Here is a 17,297-nt window from a genome sequence, read left to right on the forward strand (position 1 = left end):
TTTAAATGGCTTTACTTTGTTAGGGGCTCTGAGGAGCCCTGCAAACACAGGGATTAAGTGGGTTTATGCATGCTGTGGAAGCCTGGCCCTGGCTGTTGGTTTATAAACCTTCCCTTCTCGCTGACCCAAGCTCAGTGTTTGCTAAGTGCACATCCACCTGTGTGCACTTCCATCCTCGTGGCTCTGAGCCTCACCAGGAGCTGCCCAATTGGTACCAAAATGCAGTAATTACAGAAATAGCATTTCCTGGTTTAGGCAGTTCAGAATTGATTTCTGTTACCACTGCAGTATTAACTGCAGATTTGTAAGTGGCACAGGTCACCCATCTCCAGCTCCTGCTAGGAATCTCTGTACAGCCATGTTTAACAAACCTTCTGTCAATCAAAAACTGGTTATACAGGGATTATTTGCCTTCAGTTTCCCATGTAATGAGGTTTTTGATTGACAACAGTGGAGTTCAAGAATATAGAAAGGCTTTCTGAATCTAAGATGAGAAAGTTTTCATTTAATACTGTTTGCACATGATAACATTGGCTTCCAGTTTTATCTGTGATAGCAAATTAAGGTGATCAAAAATCAGAAATATAGAAACCTTTCTCATTTTAAAGTAATGTGACTTAGAACACAGAGGTAGGAAGCTAACTTTCTTTTTTTGTGCTGTGGGAGTAGGATTTGGACATCATTTTCTCTACAAATAGTTGAGCTACTGTGGGCAAACATTTTGCAAAGATGGAAGTGTCTCAGGATGTTCAGCATGGCTGGTGGGAGCAGTGGCTTTACCCTCTGCCTCAAGACTGTCAGATGCTCCTCAGATTAGGAAGTTGGGTGATGCTCTTCTTGTAGCTGTTACCAGGATTAGTTCCTGAACAGCCACCTTGACCTGCTGTGTGTGCTGGTTGCTGTTTTCCAGGTGTCCTAATGAGGAATTGCACTTGTTCAAAAAAATTTGTATTTCTTGAATGAAATGAAATATAAAAATTGCATACTGGAAGATGAGAAAATATCATGTAAATGGATAAATGTAGGTTGATATATCTTTTTCAAAATACTAATTATTCCTAATAATGACCCCAATTGAAACATACCTATGGGGGAATGGCAGTCACAGGTATGATGAATGTGAGATGTAGGTGAGTTCCTGTGAAGTGAGTGTATGGCTTACTTTTGGGTGAGCTAGAAGGCCAGGGTTAGGCTAGGATTTACAAATATCTTCTCTAGCTCAGGCTAGTTTCTCTTTTAGAGCTCCTGCACCGAGCTCAGCCTCCATCTTAGGAGCAGATTAAGCCCTTGAGGAATAGTTCAGACCTAACTGATGCCTGATGGGTGTGAGAGCCAAGGGAGCAGGGCTGGGAGATGCAAACAAGCTCCCCTCAGTCTCCTCTTCTGCAGGCTGAGCAAACCAAGTGCCCTCAGCCATTCCTCAAGCAGCTCCCCCTCCAGACCCTTCACCATTCTCTGGGCACTCTCTGATGGTTTAATGTCTCTGTTTATATTGTGGTGCCCACAGCCCCCCCCAGGAATCGAGGTGGACAAGGCACAGGAAGTCCCAGGGGTTTTCTCCAGTGCACCACTTGGTTATAACACTCTAAATGCTGCTGTGAATGGGTGGCATGATTGCTGCTCTGCCACTTCTGCAGAGAGCTTTGTAAAATGTGCAATTCCACCCTGTGTCTGCAGTCCCTGGCACTGCACACCAGCCCCATCCAGCCCTGCAGTGATTAAACCCGGAGCCATGCATCTCCCATGTCCCAGCTGCACTGCTCAACAGCTTTGGTGAGGGATCCAGGCAAGAATCCCTCAACAGAGAGCAGTAACTAAACCCATACTTAAAGTACAATAAGTGAGGGTGTGCTGCAGACATAAAACACCCCTCACTAAATTAATTTGTGTTACACACTGAATAGAGTTTCTTGCAGAATTCTGCTCAAGAATTCCATCTAACATTAATATTAAACCCTGTCTTGATAAAAAACAAAAGCCAGTGTGGAGCTGCACTATCAGCCCTGGGTCTCTGGAATAGTTTCATCAGGGAATGGCACTGTAGTGCCAAATTTGGTGTTCCAAAGTGTAACACCAAACTTTTAAAGCTTCTGTTCAGCTTTTGTCCAGTCTTATTTTGTTAGGAGCAGCTGAATTCCCTATAAAAGTGCTCAGAAACTGTCAGACTCAATAGGAAGCCAGGACCAAACAACTGAAGGATGCTTATTCCTATTTTCCATATGAAATGCAATGCATGAACTACATCCAGCCAGTTCTTTCAGTTGGAGTTTTGGAAAAAGGAAGAAAAAAGCAAGGCAGGATCAGTCTGCTATAGCAATGACACAAGCCAACTGGAGACTTGCCAGTTACTAGGGCTCAGAAACAGACAATTATTTCACTTTTGAGACTGATATTTCCAACATATCTCACAAGGAGCACCCATCACCAAGCACAGACTAATGCCCTCCTTCCTGGCTGCCCAAAGCTTCCAACTATCCCATTTGTACAGAGAAATCTGTCATTCAGCAAGCAAACAGAATAATTATTAGTTTTATAACTAAGAGTGTAATTCCACTTGTTATAGACAAAATAGCTATTTCCCCAAGTAACTGCAGCTTCATAACCATATTAGTTACTTTTCTAAGCTCCTTTCCCTAGTTGTTATGGGAAAAACTGTCACAAATCAAAGCAGCAATGGCACAATTAGATGAAAGACATGTAATATGTTGCGTAGCAAGCCTCTGAATACAGCATAAAAAGAAAAAAAGATTATTTCCTTGTTATAAGATATGATTTTAGGGGTTGCTATGAAGACTAAAATAAACCAATTTTCCAGAAGGGATCCAAAAATGCAGTGTTTCCCCAAGCATACTCACAATGATGGATTAAAGAGTAAAAGGAGAAGCTTCTTTCTCCCAGCAGGACATGATTTAGTTAGTGCATTACTGCTGCATAAAACAGGACTGTTCCTCTGCATGTGGGAAGTTAAAGCTAGGACACATCTGCAGGACTATTCCTTTGAAACCTCTCCTTTTCAATTCACAAAGCTTCCTAGCTGCCTTGAAAAACATCTCATCAGCTCAGGCAAACCACATTAGCACACAATAGCTTCTCCCTGTAGCTGGACTCAAAGCAGCAATGCACAAAAATGTACCCCTGTCACCACCTGCCTGTAACTAAGGAAGGGCACCTGCAAAGTGGTTTGTGCATTCCTTACCCTCCTTCCTAAGGGAAACCTTCAGATGCATTCACTCAGTTTTCACATGAAAGCAATGCACCCAAAAGTTCAGAAAATCCTGAGTCTATGACTTCTGATCTCCAGCCACAAAGAGGGAACCAAGGGGCAAAATTAAGATCTGTATATATAACACTTTTTATGAAAGCCAAACTGGCCTAGTTAAAAGAGATGACACTGTCCTGCAGACCTCATTGTGGTCTGCAGTTTCCTCGTGAGGGGAAGCAGAGGGGCAGGCACCACCTGTACCGTGAGCATGACAGGACTCGAGGAAACAGCTGAGGCTGAGCTTGGAGGTTTAGGCTGGATAGAGGTGGAAGTTTTTTCAGCCAGAGGATGGTGGGACGCTACCCGGACTCCCCAGGGAATGGTTATGGCCCCAGGGCTGCCAGAGCTCCAGGAGTGTTTGGACAATGCTCTCAGGGATGCACAGGGTGGGATTGTTGGGGTGTCTGTGCAGGGCCAGGGGACGCACTGGATGATCCCTGTGGGTCCCTTCCAGCTCATCATGTTCCATGGTTCTGTGATCCCAGCATGACTGTGCCCCTCTCGGGGATGGGACCAGCTCCATCTAATTCAGCATTTAGCTCTGTGCCCTCCCTCTGCCCTACCTGTGCAGCCTCCACGTGAACCACTATGGTTAAATAAAAGCAGATGCCATTTTCAGAGAGGGGGAAAGTGTTAACCCTGGTGTTTAACTTAACATTGCCAACACGTTTGCTACAGCGCTTTCATCTCTGTTATCTCCAGAGAGTGGCTTGTATCTGACCTTGCTCTGCATTTTTACCCTTGTGCATCTTTGATTTGATCAACTCGGAGCAGCACGTATTGGGTACTCAGGCTGAGGAAACAGCTTGATCCACAGGGAAGAGCATGGGATAAGGGATAGCAATCACAAGCATTGAGATTCTATTTTATTTTCAGGTAATCTCTGTTTTCTATACAAACACACATTTGGTACACAGTCTAGATTAAGAGCTGTAAAAATAAACCCTGCAGTGAAACTTTATTGAGAAAGTTTCACAGTTCCATATTGTGAAGCTCTGAGTTGTTTTGCACAGCAGAGCTCTAAATTAAATTGAAATTTTCTGAGAGAATAGTGATTGAAACTCTGCTTTATATGGCATAGGCAATGCATTGAAAGGGAAATGCAACAGCAGGTAAATTAGAGGTGTTAGTGGCCTACATGGCTTTTACAAAAATGTTCCCACCCCATTCTTACTGCATACCAGACTTATAGGTCATATTTAGGGGGAATTATATTAGTTGTTAAATGTTGATTTTATGTTGAAGGCTTATATATAAAAGTTGAAGGCTATATCTTCTGGCTGAAGGCTTTTTTTTCCTAAAATTCCTCTTAACAATGAGCAACTGTAAGATGTTAATATGGGAGTACCAGCTGGTTCTCAGTGCCTCCAGATGACATCTGCTCAGAACTCAGTAAAACTTGTCTGTCAGCCCTCCTTAATTACCTTTGGATAGGGAAGACTTGCTGGAAAGCAAGTCTTGGTTATGATAGGATGCTCCTTTTGAGATATGCTAAAAATATCAGTCTCAAAAGTGAAATAATGGTCTGTAGTTGTCTGTCCAGTGTCTTGCAGAGCTGCTCTGTGTCCCCCTTTGTGCTGTTTGCGTGTGGCAGAGTTGGGTGCAGCTCTGCAGGTGCTTGCTCACCCCTTTGCCCTCAGAGTGCGCCTGCCTGGAGGGACTGTGGTGTTGTACAGTGTGTCCTGTGCTCTCTGCCACAAGGGCTTCTCTGGGAGGGCACACTCAGCCTCCATCCGTCCATCCATCCATCCATCCATCCATCCATCCATCCATCCATCCATCCATCCACCCACCCGCCACGCAGAGCACTGGGCCTGCGTGATGGATCTCTGGGCCTCTGGCACATTGTGCTTTTGGCAGCTGGGGGTGTGAGGCACCTGCAGGATTAATTCCTCCTGCCTTGTGCCTCCCTGCAGTGCTCTTTGGTTTGCAGTTTTGTTGGTGCAAGCTGAACCTCATTAACTCCGAGTGAAAGGGAGGAAAGGGACGAGGTTTTGGTGATTAAAATCTGTGTGGCCACTCAAGGAGTGGGTACTCTCAGCTTTGTGTTTAGCCACACAGGCCTTCAGAGTGTTGCTGGCTGTGCTCTGTAATAGAAAAACTCCTCAGAGCAGTGCTGTGGAAATACTTCCTTGTTCAGACGGAGTGAGTTACACGTTTTCTGATACTGAGAAACTAATCTTGTTTGTCATTAATGAAACAGAGCATATTGCAATGCAAATGAGAGAAGTTGCATGACAAGTGGTCCCACAGTCCTCAGCACTTGCTATTGATTGTTCAGCCTTACTTATTCATGCTATGCAAATTGCATTTCTCATCGTGCTCCTTCTTGTCTACATATTTTTGGTACAGGACTTGCCTGCAAACAGTCTTGTTCTTTCACTGGAGAGCAGGAATTGTTTCTGGCAAAGTTCTTAATGTTCCTTTGTCGAGCGAGTACTGGCTGAGCTGGGCAAGGCTCTGGAGCTCTGTCAGAATGAATTCATCTTGCTCTAACTTCAGATGGAGAAAAGGAGGAGTTGGTGGTGTATTATTTTTATAAGAACAAAGGCTTTAAAATGGTTTTCAGTTCTCTGGGGTTTTGATACTGAAGCCCTTGTGGCATTTGTTTTCTGGTCAGTTGTTTGGAGCAGGCATGTGGGAGTGTTCTTTTATTCATGCTAAATATTATTTTGCATTTCAGGTACACTAAACCACTGACCTTTGCTGATTGCATCAGTGATGAGCTGCCCTTAGGATGGGAAGAAGCTTATGACCCTCAGGTTGGAGTCTATTACATAGACCACAACACCAGTAAGTGACATGCTATGTGTTTTTGCAGAGTGATTTGTGCCTCTATTAAAGTTTACTGAACACAAAACCACAGAGTTGCTAACAGCATGTTTCAGAGTCAATGACATCTGCAGCTCATGAAATCAAATCCTGTCCTCCTTCATCCTGCAAAGTATTTCCCTCTCTGAGCAGGAATTTGACACCTTTTGGGTTGCAATCTTCAAACTGGCAGCCACGTTCCAGCCAATACTATGGACACACCTCTGTCAGATTTGGTTCTGCTGAGGAGTCCAACTGGGTAGCAGTGATCTGGAGTTTGTTCTACGCCTGGAATTTGTCCCTGTGGCACGACCATCAGAAACAGGGCAAAGGTCTTGTGTGGATTCCCCTGGCAGGGGTGAACTGAATGAGCTCCCTTGGCTGCAGGTGCTCATGCTGCCTTTGCTGGAGGCAAAACCCTCAAGTAAGCTTGGGATGTCCTGTTCAGGGCCTTTATCCTGTGCCCTCAAACTAAGCCACTGCTTACACCCTTTGCTAGATTGCTTGATAGACCAAAAGAGTTAATTTTGTAAGCTCATTTGAATGATAAGAAAATACAGCATTTGTTGTATCATTGCAGACATTATAGAATGACTGTAATGGGTTGTGCTAGAACAAATCCCCTGGAAAAGTAATAAGCAAAACAAATCAGTGACTTTGATTCTCTTTACAGAACAGCTCCAGCTGCAGCCCAGAAATTGACAGCAGAACCATGTCCAGACCCTTTTAGGGGACCCTTACAACTCGTGCTGAGGGAAACTTTTAAAAGACAAAAGTGCCTTGAGTTCCTTTAAGTTGTGAGGTTTTTTTAATCTACTTCTAGGACTTCAACTGAGAACTTAAACTTTTTTTTTTTTTTTTTTTAGAAAATTAAATGATTTTTTAGAAATAAAAATTTGGAAGTCTGGTGTGGTTTTTTTTTCCTTGGAGGATTTTTCCCCCCTTGGATATCTTCATCTTCACACCCTTCCCTTTTTCCAAACTGCCACAACTTCACCTGGCCTGAGACTGCACCCTCCAAGCTTTAGCAACTTCACTTGGTGTTAAAAATGCAGAATGAAAAAAAACTATTCCCATAAGCTCTAACTGACCCCCACAATACAAAGATCATAAGTTTCCAGATGTAAAGGTGACACAAATATTTTTATTTAGAACTTACGTAAACCCAGTGATTTTAGGATGACATATCTTTAAATAGCTTCATCCTAACTATTTTCTGTGAGGTAGGGGATGTTGATTTTTCTTTTTATTGGAAAGTTTGAAAGAGTAAGCAAGTCTACAGGATCACACAAAGGAGATCTGCTGGGGAGAGGAGTGGACAAACTTTGCTTTAGAAGGTGCTAAGTTGCAAGGCACAAATTTGGATCTCCTACAGGTCTGTAAGACCAGGTCTGGTGTCCATTTCACAGTCTGGGAATGGGAAGATAGCCTTGACCTGAAGCTGTGGGACATGGAAGTCTGTTGGACCCCTGGAGTGTTTCAGTTGGCACAAACTCCAGCATTGTTAAGTTTGAGGTTGGACTCAGGGATCCTGAAGGCCTTTTCCAACCTGAATGGATGAATGCAGTTGGGGCAAACCAAATATGGTTTTATTTATACATTTATTTATACATTTATTTATACATTGGAGTTGTGCAGGGTGAACATGCAAAGGTCTGGGGCAGTTAGCCCAGGTCTGTGCCACTCACAGGCACCACAGGATTCAGGGGCATGCAGAGAAGCCTTCCAGCTGTGCTGACACCTGCACAGTAACAGTGCCTTTTAAAAACTTCCACTTGTGTGGGATGTCAGAGGCCTCAATATTTAAATGAGAATTCCAACTAAAAAGTTAAAAAGAAGAGAAACAAACCCATGACAGATTTCTTGTGCCAGCTCTAATCCAGATCACAACAGAGCAGAGCACATCCATTTACCTTAACCTAATCAAGCAGCTCAGCTTTGTGGTTCATGTTGAAGTATCCTCTGGAGAGTGTCCAAAACCTTCTTCCTCTCCAAGGCCTCTGGCAGATTCCCTGGCAGGAAGGAACTGCTCAGGGTGGGAAGGGGATGGAGCCATGTTGGGTCTTGGTCATACTGCACAAGTATTTGAGACTAATTATCAGAAACGAGCCCAAGAATAGACTTAAATGAAATCGAAAGGCAGGAGCTATTAAAAGAAGCAAGATGGAGAACAATTGTAACCACCTCTCTGAGGGAAAATAAATACAATTAAATTGAATTGAGTACCCAGAATATTCCTGATAAAGTATTAATGCAGAGCCTTCAGTGTGCCTCTCTGGGAGAACTTTAGAGTGTGATTTGTTCAAAGAAATGATGCTGATGCAAGCATTGTAAACCTACATTCCTCCAACATGAAGCAAGCAGATTTATTTATGACAAGCTCAACATTAAATTAGGAATTCACAAGACAACAAATGATGTAATAGCCTACATTTCTATAGTTCTTTCATCTCACTTCTGAATGTATTTTGCATTTCTCAGTAGCTGAGCTCAGTGAGAGCCCTTGGCCAACACTTTTGTTGATTGGTTTTACATGTTTGAAAACCAGAGCTCAGGGCTGCAATCAAGGGGTTGCTGTTAGTGCTTTGATTACTGAAAAGGTTGAGGTGAATATTCAGAATAAATCTGGACACAAAGCATTTCAATACCTCAGTGTGTTGTCCATCTTCTCTGTGAGCTGTCTGCTGAGCATTCCCTGGGTCAGATTGTGGATGGGCTTGGAGCACTGGCAGTGCTTCACCACCTCACAGAGGTGTTGAGGATTGGAGGCTTTTGCAGTCTTCCTCCTCACTGCTCATAACAGAGGAATTTTCCTGCAGCAGCTTCCAGCTCCCTTCTTGGGATTCTGGGAAGAATAGGCTGCTAGTCTAAGGAAAAACTGGAAATAACCAGGCTTGAAGGTCTGTGTTGAGGTGGACTTACAACCCAGTGTCCTGCATCAGATTCAAGAGCCACAGGCACTTTGCCAACATAACATTTTATGCTGGAAATTAGAAAGCCCTAAGTCTCAGTTGCTGGTGACTGTCCAGGGAAGCCGCATGTCTGGGAATGTGGGGCAGCTCCCTGGGTAACACCAGACTTTCCCCTTCTGGTCAGCTTGGAGAAGAGGGTTATTTCATCTGGGTGTGGGTCATGGTTATCTGGAAAATGGGATTTGGGGGCAAAAATTGAGGCAGGAGCATGGGCATGACAGAGTCTTGCAGGTTCCGTGCCCTCCTGATCTTTCTTTTGCTCCCTCTAAGACCACAGTGCTGTCCATGAGGGCCCCTACAGCTGGTACAAGCAGCTGCTTTTCCCTCATATTATTTTGGGGCAGGTCTTCAGGTCCAGGCCTAGCTTTAATATTATATCAGCTGAAATATTTCTTCTGCTTGCAGGAGCTGTAAAGGACTCTGCTGAAATGCTTCTACAAACTATACTGGGGTTTTTTGATGCATTTTGTGCCTTCTCCAAGTTCTGCCATGTAATTTGAAGTGCCATGTGCTCTTTTGGGTCTTGAGATATTGTTAGAAACAACTTACTGCTGGAGTAGCCAATTAATTTTCTCCTCAGCATGATCATGGACAGCTTGTGAGAAGGATTGAGTGTCCATCCCTTGGGTGAACCCTTTATTTCTAGTGTGCTGCTAAGAATATTGTCTAACTTCTCTTCCCCACATCCTGTGTACTGCTGTGTTAGTCTTATGCCTGACTCACTTAAGAGCTGCTCATACCTTCCACTCTGGCAGCTTTTACTAAATATTTAAAGAGGCTCTTAAGATATGCAGATTAGATTCCCACTGATAGTTTCAAGCAAGTCCTTTCTATTAATTATTCATTATGTGGTAACTAGGCATCCTTATTCAAGCATGTTAGTTTAGACAGTTCAGAGCACTTGGTCAACTAAATATTGGAACCTGCTCCAAACAAGAACATGTAATAGCCTTGAAATAGAAATGAAAAATGTTTTGGGCGCTTCTTCACAAAACAGAGACAAACACTGACAATAAATTTACCTCGTTAGTATTAGGACTAGCTGCATGTCTGTGACCTTACCCCTTTTTCATGATTAGAAACCTGGAATGGATTGGTTGTGTTGGGGTAATGGAGATGGAAGTGCTGTAACTGCTGCATTCCCTTGTTACCCTAAACTCCACCTCCCATATTCTTCAGTCATTTACTGCTGTGCCTGCTTTCCCTAAAGGAAATATTTTCTCCTCTCTGAGATTCTGTTCATATAATGCCATTTAAGATGCTTTCACAAATCTGTGATTTAATCAGACTTTATTTTTACTTGCCTCTGGAATCTGAGTGAGCAGGTTTTCTTTCCCCCCTGCAATAAAAGCCATTTGGCAGCCAAAGAGGATGGGCAGAGTTGTAATTGCTTTCATGTTGTCAGGTGCAGTATAATGCAGTTATGTGGCAATGATATTTTCTATACATTTTATCGGTGAAATAATAGAGCTATTTTATTAGTAATGTTATAAAGCAGTTGCAATAAAGATAAGTATAACAGTCAATGTCAGTATCTTACAACTGTGTATGCATATTCTTGGGTGGATGTTTTTAAGAGCCAGAACTAGGGCAGCTTCAGGAGCAGAGGAGATGAAGAGTTATATGATAGTTTTGTTGTGAATTGTTCTATGCAGCATGGCAGAACTCATTGGAATTCATTATGGATTAACAATCACCTCCTTAGAAAAAAAGGAAAATGTCTTTATTCAACTTTTTTATCACAGGGCTGGGGCAAGAGACTATTTTAAAATGTCATAAACAGTGGAACTTTTCCAAGTAGCAGAACAAACTTGCATTCTGTTGATCTTGCTTTCCTCTGTTTTGTCTCCAAGAAACGACTCAGATCGAGGACCCTCGGGTGCAATGGAGGCGGGAGCAGGAGCACATGCTGAAGGATTACCTTGTCCTGGCCCAGGAGGCCATTGCTGCCCAGAAGGAGATCTACCAAGTGAAACAGCAGAGGCTTGAGCTGGCCCAGCAGGAGTATCGGCAGCTGCACGATGTTTGGGAGCACAAACTGGGCTCCCAGACCAGCTGTGAGTACTTTGTGAGCTCTGAACCTGCTCTTTCCTCAGCTGTGCACCCTGTAGGGCAGTAACAGGCACGGAGCTGGTCCTTGGATGGAGCACTGGGATGGTGTGCCATGGCACTCTTTGTTTCAGACATGGTGTCTGCCCAGCACCTGTTTGGTAGAGGCTGATTGTTGTGAGACACTCCTGTGTGTGGCTCAGTCACTGCAGTCAGTGTGCAGATGTTCTGCATGGGCTTCAATAAATGCTAAAACTGTGGTGGTTGGTTCAGTGTGAAAAAATTAACTTACATGCTATTTTCCTTGATTTCCCTCTTTAAAGTACAGGAACACAGCAAGAAGGCCCATCTTGGATAGTATTTCCAAGCCCTTTTGTAGTTTTATATCCCAGGTAGTTGAGTGATGGTCTGGGGGAACTGAGGGTCTGTATTTTATGCCATGTTCCAAGTCACCACTGCTGGATTGCCTCTCTGTGTATGTAGAACAGCAGTTTGTGCTCCATATTCTGTGTCACAGCACATCAATACCAATGTCACTTCAAGATTTGGTACAGAAATCTTCATAGAATGCTGTATTTCCTCCTTACTGGTACTAGTTAGGAGCTGGAAAATATCCAGAACAGGATTTATTTCCTGCATGTATTCCAGAATTTTTATTATAATCCTCAGTATTGCAGATTTTCTGTGTCCTTGCCAGCTAAGAACCTCCCCCTGTTTCACTCTTGTGAGTTATGTTTGATGGTGGAGAATTCCACTGGCTAATCCTGTGCTTGGTGTTAACATTTTTTAAGTAGTTTTCTGTCAGCTGAAGGATTCTTGTTTGACAAGGAGGCTGTCCCTCATCTCTAAAGAACTGGGTTTGCTCTTTTCTTAGGACTCTACCCAGAGCAATGCACTGACAACATGAGTTACATGGGCGAGATGGGATCTGTCTTGAAAATACAACCAAACAGAAATAACTAGAAATGCTTTCCCATGTTTTATAGGGCATAAACTGATGGCTGCAAGGATCAAAATATCTCCCTTGCCTACAGCTACCTCTAACAGCATTGCACATTGGGGAACTTCTGTACCTTCTGAGGCAGAAGGGTTTAACTGCTGCTGAGAAGAGAGTTCTGCTCTTAATGGGACATTGATTTAATCTGGTGTGACACATTGTATGGTTGGTCATGTCCCCAAGGCTGTGAAAAGGCTTGCATCACATTTTTCAGTTTCTTCTGATTCTTTTCTTTCCTTTGTTTCTAAACATTCAGTGGATTGTTTGCTCAATGAGGAAGTCTGAAAAAAAATTAAGTAAACCTTCCTGCAATGCCTGTCCCTTCAGTTCTGTTGAATGCCTTTGGAAATGCAGGAAGCCACACCACTGAATGGAGTGAATGTGTTTGGGAGTTTGAGTTAAGTGTGTTAACCTGGAACAAATCCACACTTTGGAGATGCAGGACATGCTTTGGCCCCTTCAGTCTGCACTTTTCGTGCAGTACTTGACTGCACTATTGCCTTGCCCTGTCTTTGAGCAGTGGAAATTGGGTAACAGACCCAATGTGTGGAGGTCTGGCTGTGCAGATGGGAGATTTCTGTCTGTGGTGGGGCTGGTAGAAGTGTAGGGAGGAAGGCAGAGCTGCTGAACTGGCTCTGTGTTTGTTCCAGTGCTCTCTGGCTCCTCGTCAAGTTCCAAGTATGACCCCGAGATCCTCAAAGCAGAGATTGCTACTACAAAATCCAGGGTGAGTAGTTACAAATGGACCTTTGCCTGCCATGAGTAATGTTCAGGTATTTCCAGGCCTCATGGCAAATACTGAAAGGAGATGCCAAAGCAGTTGGGAGAGCTAATGTTGTAATTTAGGAGGTCGTTTATCACAATTTTCTAATGTTGCAGTTTTAGGAATTTAAAACAGCTTTTTTTTTCTTTCCCTCTTAGACTTGAGCCTGGCTTGGCAGCTGGCAGTGCAGGATGGCTGTGGGATGTGGAGCTGCATGCTGGAGAGCTGGGGTGCTCCCCAGGGACTGGCAGCTGTTGTGTGCAGGGCTTAGTGCGGGCTGGCAGCAGGGGAGGGTGTGCTCTCATGCAGAGCTCACTTTGGGAGGAAGAAAGGACTAAAGCAAAGTAGGTCAGCGTGGCCTCTGTGGAGGAATATAAAACAGCAAGCTGTAGGGTCAGTGCATTTACAGTATGGATTATCATCCTGCTGAGTTACTCCTCAGTGGGGCCTTTTCTCTGGGGAGCTTGGACGTGGCTTCAGGTGCTGCAGGGTAACTCCTGTCCTGATGCTGGGAATAATGACTGGGAAGGTTTTAAACATTTCTGAGCAAGGTTGACATGTGTTTCATTGCTCTCTTTTTTGAATTTTTCTCAATTTTTCCACTTACATGACTGGAACTTCCCTTGAGCCCCTTGTTAAGAGGTGTGATAGCAGCTACTGGATAAAGCCCTGGCCAGTGATAAAGTTCTGATGAGGAAGCAGTCAGGGCTGTTCCTGCTCCTGACATGAGCTGATGGCCTGGAAACTTTGTTTAGAGTACTGTCTACACTGAATAAGTTTTGAACTGAATGGGTAGCACTGTGCCTAAATACTCATATAAAATAGCATTCTAAAAATGTGACACCTTGCTGCAGGTTAATAAACTCAAGAGAGAAGTAGCTCACATGAAACAAGAGCTCCAGTACAAAGAGCATGGATTTCAAACCCTGAAGAAGTAAGTGTGTTCTCAAGATCTTTTTTTTCACAACATCTCTGGCTTGCAATGCATCCCCCACTACATTTATAAATAGCTGCCTAATAACAAGCTGAAATGTGCTGCTGATGATATCTTTAGGCTGAAGGCAGTACACAGCCATGGGGGGGGAGTGCTCTCAAATCAGTGCCTGTGTGGGATTGACCGCATTAGAAATGACTTCATGGCAAAAAGGTTTTGAACAGGATCTCATCAGTTAACTGATATTCTGTTTTACTCAGTACTGAGTAAACTGAGTAAATTGTAAACAAACTGATATTCTGTTTTACTGCTCAATATGGATGAAACTACAGTCTGTTGTCTAAATTATAAGAGTCGCTGATTTAGAGCACTGAGGAAAAACTGGGGGTGGAGTGGAAGGGGAGGAAAAGTTTCAGGTACTTGCCTTTGTGTGAATAAACATCTGGCATCTTTCAGATAAATATTTATTATAAGGGTCAACCCTGGTAGAATTCCTTTGAGGAAAGGGAAGGATGAAGTGGCTTGTAATTAAATTGTGCAAGCAAATACATCTGTGCATGTGAGTCTGTGCCTGGTTTTTGAAATCATGACTGAAAATAAGGTAATTCTCATAGATGGCTAAGCTGATCCTCTCTAAGTTAGGAACAAGGCCGGTAGCAGCAGTCTGCCCTAAACACTGTTTGGGGGTTTGTATGCACCTTTGTCCTCACTAAGGAGTCAAAGAGATGATGATATTGCTGAAACCAGAGCTCTGAAGCTTAATGTACTGCTGAGTAACGTAGGCAGTGGGGAGTGGTCTTTAGTTCCTTCTGTTATCCTTGTTATAGTTTGGAGTGTTTTTTGTTAAAAATCCCTGTGAAGACACATCTAGAATGATTCAATTAACAGGATGTTATTAAGTGGTAGCTTACTGGTTTTTTTAAAATTTCTATACAGAATTGACATGAAAATGTCTGATACTCAAGGTGGCTACAAACTTGATGAGGCACAAGCCATTTTAAGTGAAATGAAAGCTCTCAAGAAGGCCATCACATCAGGAGAGAAGGAAAAACAAGACCTCATTCAGGTATTGAAACAAGATGAATTTATAGTATTTTGTGTCACCGTTGCTAGAAGATAGAATTTCTGAGAAGTAATTTAAGTATATTGTATTTCAGATATATAACTGAGGTTTTTATTAAACTAGTTTTGTGTTATGGTTGTAACACAGCCTCTGCAGTTCTTCAGATGGTGGAAATGAGAAGCATAAAATGCAGTCCAGCCATGCCTGACCTCGAGTTTGCAGAGTCTGAGTGGGCACAGCAGACACGATCAGATCTGAGTCATGGGGTTAGGCTGAACTTACGTAGCTGCTGAGGTACTTTGGGCAGAAATGAGCTCACCTCTTGAATTTTTATTTTTTCTTTGTGGTTTTAGAGCTTAGCCAGGTTAAAAGACAGCTTTGTGAATGACAGAGGATCCCAGTCAGATCTGTGGGCCAGCAGTGTGTCTGTGGAAAGCTCCAGCCCTCTGCTGCCCCGGCAGTACCTGGATGTCAGCTCCCAGACAGATCTGTCAGGAAATGTGAGTAATGTGTGAGAATGGAGACATTCCTCTGAACTGTGTGTGGAGCTACCTCACCATGAGTTTCCAAGCATGGACAAGTTTCTGTGAAATCATAACTTCTGGTTTGAACTGCAGTGGCTTTGTTTCTGTGTGCAGTGTTAACGTATCACTGAGGGCAACCTGATATTTCCCCACACTGTCACTATCAGAGCAGCCCAGGTAAGAATAAAAGGGAAGAAAGCTTGATTTTACCTGTAGGTATAGCTTCTTGTGATACAAACACTCCTTTAGCTGTTTATAGCAATAATTTATGAGACAAGAAACATTGAGCAGCTCTGTATGGGCTAAGCTTCAATGAAGACTCCTCCCCTAAGAGTGTTTGGCTTTCACTGGGTTAAAAGTGACAACAGCAGCTTATGTGCAGCTGTTTTGATGCCACAAAGTTGTAGTGCTCACAAACCTTCAGTCCCACACGTGCCAGGAGATCAGAAGTGTCACGTTGGTCCCAGCCTTGGTAAAGACTCAGTCAGTGCTGGGGGTGCATCTTATTTCTCACAGGACAGCACAGAGCCTCTCCTGTGAGCCTTTACTTAAAGGTTTGCAGCCACTTGCAGTCAGGACCACACATGTTAGTAAAGATCTGCAGATTTGGGCATGATGAAATGTCCCTTGTCTATAAGATTTTACAGCCAAAGCAAGATGTCATCCAATTCAAACTGCAGTGCAGCACTTAAGGATGAAAAGAGCATTTAAGATGAAGGATTGCTAAGATATTTGTGTGTTCCTAAAAATAGAAGCCCAAGACAGAAATGTGGTGGATTTTCTCTTCTTTCTAGGCCAGAAAGGGCCTTTGAATCTTGTTGGGGTTAAAGAATATGAAGAAATAATGAAAAATGTATTTAAGTGCATCATGTTCCTGTGCTATGATTGGTTTAACTAGGAAATGACTAAGATCAAGTGTCGCTTGTAAGAGTGTCAAGGAAGTATCAAAGGCGGGGTGGTTGCTGAGTTGCTGATGTGGTGTTTTTGTCTCAGTTTGTGGGCAGCAGCAGTAACCAGCTGGCCGAGAAGGTGCGACTGCGGCTGCAGTATGAAGAGGCAAAGAGAAGGTAATCCTGTGGCCCATTGCCCTCCTTGGTTGTCACACAGCTCATTCTGAGGACAAGGTTCACTAGAAGAGGTGCCACCAGACTGAAACCCAGCATTGCTGCTTAGTAAATGTGGTCATTTTTGAGCCAGTGACACAATATGCTTTTTGGGCCAGTGTTATCTTCCAAGAAATAAATAACCATCCTAGAAATTACTAAGGCCTGACTAATGCATAAGGAATTCAGTCTGGCCACACCTATGGGGACATAAGTGGTTCTGCTACCTGTTGCCAGTGCTTCCCCATTCCTAATAAGGAGACTGTACTGCAAGGATCTCCTTGCCTTGTTTGAAATGAATGAATGCTTGTGTGCCTAAGTGTGATAAGGAGAAATGTATATTGTGTTAACACCTCACATCAAAATACGGCCAATGCTGAAATTCCAGAGCTTATCTGTAAGAATGTAAGTTTGCACCTTTGCCCTCTGATCACAAATGAATGAAGAATAAATTAAAAAAATATTCTATCTACTTTACAGGCCAATTTAAGCAAAAGCTTTCCAGGATTTACTTTTTAATAGATAATAGCTAACACAACTGCATAGTTAAATGAAAAATCACCAAGAATTACTACTTAGACTTTGGCTGGCCTAGTCTTTGTTCAGTGATGTAACCATTGCTGGTGGTGACCTTCTTCACTTTTAACTGCTCTAGAGGGACTTTGCAACTCCAGAATAACAAAGTTCAGATGCATGGTACAATCTGTGCTTGGGATATATGCAAAGAGAAGGCTTCTTCTCCAGCCTCTGGTTAGAAGTAAGAGCCTTCAGGCTGAGGTTACTCATAATGCTCTCATTTTGGTGTATTGGCATGGCCAA

The 17,297-nt window shown here is 43.2% G+C and overlaps 1 protein-coding gene across 3 annotated transcripts in view; it reads left to right on the forward strand.

Moving 5' to 3' along the window:
• WWC1 (WW and C2 domain containing 1) overlaps positions 1-17,297 on the forward strand; it is a 66,487-nt gene that overhangs the window by 24,448 nt on the left and 24,742 nt on the right. For all 3 annotated transcript variants that reach the window (XM_074551903.1, XM_074551905.1, XM_074551904.1), the window contains exons 2-8: positions 5,946-6,055; positions 10,899-11,102; positions 12,742-12,818; positions 13,709-13,788; positions 14,725-14,854; positions 15,205-15,351; positions 16,369-16,442. In XM_074551903.1, coding sequence (XP_074408004.1) covers positions 5,946-6,055; positions 10,899-11,102; positions 12,742-12,818; positions 13,709-13,788; positions 14,725-14,854; positions 15,205-15,351; positions 16,369-16,442 — 822 coding nt within the window. The remainder of the gene's footprint in view (positions 1-5,945; positions 6,056-10,898; positions 11,103-12,741; positions 12,819-13,708; positions 13,789-14,724; positions 14,855-15,204; positions 15,352-16,368; positions 16,443-17,297) is intronic.

The sequence above is a fragment of the Zonotrichia albicollis genome, chromosome 15, assembly GCF_047830755.1.
Source record: "Zonotrichia albicollis isolate bZonAlb1 chromosome 15, bZonAlb1.hap1, whole genome shotgun sequence".
NCBI lineage: Eukaryota > Metazoa > Chordata > Aves > Passeriformes > Passerellidae > Zonotrichia > Zonotrichia albicollis.